The sequence below is a fragment of the Montipora capricornis genome, chromosome 10, assembly GCF_036669925.1.
Source record: "Montipora capricornis isolate CH-2021 chromosome 10, ASM3666992v2, whole genome shotgun sequence".
Lineage (NCBI taxonomy): Eukaryota > Metazoa > Cnidaria > Anthozoa > Scleractinia > Acroporidae > Montipora > Montipora capricornis.
Genome location: NC_090892.1, coordinates 57,221,178 through 57,223,677, shown reverse-complemented (window position 1 = coordinate 57,223,677; position 2,500 = coordinate 57,221,178). Strand labels below are relative to the sequence as shown.

General features: G+C 37.5%; 1 protein-coding gene across 1 annotated transcript in view; it reads left to right on the top strand.

Moving 5' to 3' along the window:
* Positions 1–1,514, top strand: part of LOC138021707 (cytochrome c oxidase subunit 4 isoform 2, mitochondrial-like) — a 1,865-nt gene extending 351 nt beyond the window's left edge. Inside the window, exons 2-3 of the mRNA XM_068868671.1 lie at positions 527–658; positions 1,261–1,514. Of these exons, the coding sequence (XP_068724772.1) occupies positions 527–658; positions 1,261–1,370 (242 nt within the window). The 3' untranslated portion in view covers positions 1,371–1,514. The remainder of the gene's footprint in view (positions 1–526; positions 659–1,260) is intronic.
* Positions 1,515–2,500: the final 986 nt, after the last annotated feature.

Here is a 2,500-nt window from a genome sequence, read left to right as displayed (position 1 = left end):
GGATATCGAATCAGAGGTTCGGATTTTCAAATTAATCTCAAAACAGTTGCAATATAGACTGTGGGTCGTCATTTGTCATTGCAGTCAGTTAATTTTCTATCACGTTATGGGCGACGTAAAACCCCTTAATTCCGATCGCTTGGTACCTCTAATCAGATTTAATATTAGAGACAAGTTTTTTTCTCTTGGGATCATTGCTTGGGCTCAAGGATAATAACGACTAATACTATATATACATAAATTCCTTCCCCGGTTGTTCGACTTACATGAAAAGTGCTACTGAATAAAAAATCAATTCTTCTTTTCCTTTAGATTTCAAAACACTAAGTGACCCAAGTGTTAAGCCTTGGTTCAAATAACACACCTGTTTAATCATAGTAGCACCTTACATCGACCACTGATCACAATCACACCTTTATCCATTACTAACAACCTTTTAGCCAAGAAGAGAGGCAAAGGTACTTGATTGTGTAGTTATAACTTTGCTCATTCTTTCACTAATGCTCTCTTTATGTTTTCCTTGCAGTGTACAAAGCCCAATTTGTTACGACTATACCAGAGTCTAAATTACAAGAACCATATGCAAAGAAATTGGTTGGACTAATTTCTGGTTTCTTGGCAGTTTCAGTGATATTATTTGCTTTCCTCAGGAAATACAGTAAGTTTTTTGCTTGACAGAACAGTCCTAGTCATCTTAAACAGAATAGAATTCAAACTCTGCTAGTGTCCCCAAAAGCTGCTACAACAACGACAAGCAAAAACAGTTCATTTGCACTACACATAAATACAACCTTTGAAAGGTACAATTGGCAAGTAAGAAAATAACTTCATTAAAACCCTAAATGCCTTTGGTCTACCAAAAATAATGACTTCTGGTCAATTTTGCAGTGGGAATCTGTTGTATTCATTAGCAAACTGAATTTCTTAACCTTCACAGAAAAGCCGGAGGTCTTTGGTTTAAAGTACAGCAAGTAAATAATTGCTTTGATCTGTATTTCTACATAATCATGCACATGCTGAAGCACTCTCACTTAAGAAATCCTTCCACTGGCTAAAAACATTTCATGTTACAATGTTCAGAAAAATAATCAGCCAAACATCCGTCCTGAGCAAATCGATATTTTGGATGCATGCAAGAATGGTGCCTCTGCTCTTGCAAACAAGACTTTTTCCTGTCATTTCTCCACCATTTCTGAATAATAATTTTTATTCTCCACATATTAAATATTTATATCTTTGTTGACATATTATTTTTTTTAGTTGGTCCCGAGAAGCCTCGCACACTCACTCCAGAATGGGAAGCAGATTCCATTAAGAAGGCAAAGCGACTGAGGGCGAACCCCATTACTGGCATAGGCTCTAGGGCTTAAGATTATGATGTCAAGAGTCTTCTTGTTCAGCTTTGTTATAATGTCTCACAAGGGAGCAATTTAAAATGTTGGAAATTTTGTGTGTTCATGTTTGTACCGATTTAATGTAAATATCAATAAAGAAGGTTCTAACTGTTAATAATAGCAATGCTGTAATTTATCTGAGGTTGAAGAATCCCCTGTAATATCAAGTTCAAGGCATAATAGCACATCACAATATAGAGATTCCCTCAATGTCTCTCTGGCAGCTTTTGTGCTGATATACCCTCAACCTTTATTAATAGCTGAGTGCCTATCTTAGTTGGTTGAACATTGCACAACATGCAGGAACCCACAAGCGACCAACATTCATCTTGAAATAACTGGAGAGAAAGAGCTGCCCTTGTGATTTTGTGAGTATCAATACTTTCAAGCCTTCGTACAGCTGTAGATGGTTACCATAATCAGTTTGATCCACCATGGACTTATTGGATCTCACGACTGCCTGAGCCCCCGTTACCGTACATAGACTATTGCCCTGCATTTCCACTTCTGCACATCACTGGCATAGGTGGCCTTGTCTCACAACCTGAACACTGTGGGATGTTAAAGAAACCACATTTCGTGAAGAGTAGGGCACAGAGTTCTGGTGTTGTGTCTATCTCTGCAAGCATGCCTTGTTGTCAGCCCAACTTGATTAGCTAAAATGACTTCTGAGCAAGTGAGGCCACAAAAAATACAGCCTTAAGTTGGGCTATTTGTGTGGTGATGGAGCTTCACTAAGACCAAGACTTTGAATGGTTTTGGTTTAAGAGAAAATTTCATTTAATGTTTCCCACTATTCCCTTGATTGTGCTTTACACAGAGCACCACTTCATTTTGTGATGTGTGAGAAAAATGCACTTGAAAGTCTCTTGTTCAATCTGGTCTCAAAACCGAGGTATCATCTTAAAACTCTTCACAATGCAATTATTTTAAATTCAGCTAATGATGATATTGTTGTAAGATGGGAGACTATATATATGGGTGTGTGTGTATTGCTATGTGCATTTCAATAGAAATAACTACAGAACCGTCAGTGGCTAATATTGAAAGTTCCTGTGCAATACTATGACAATGAACAATTATGGCGCTTGTAGGAATTTGCAGGA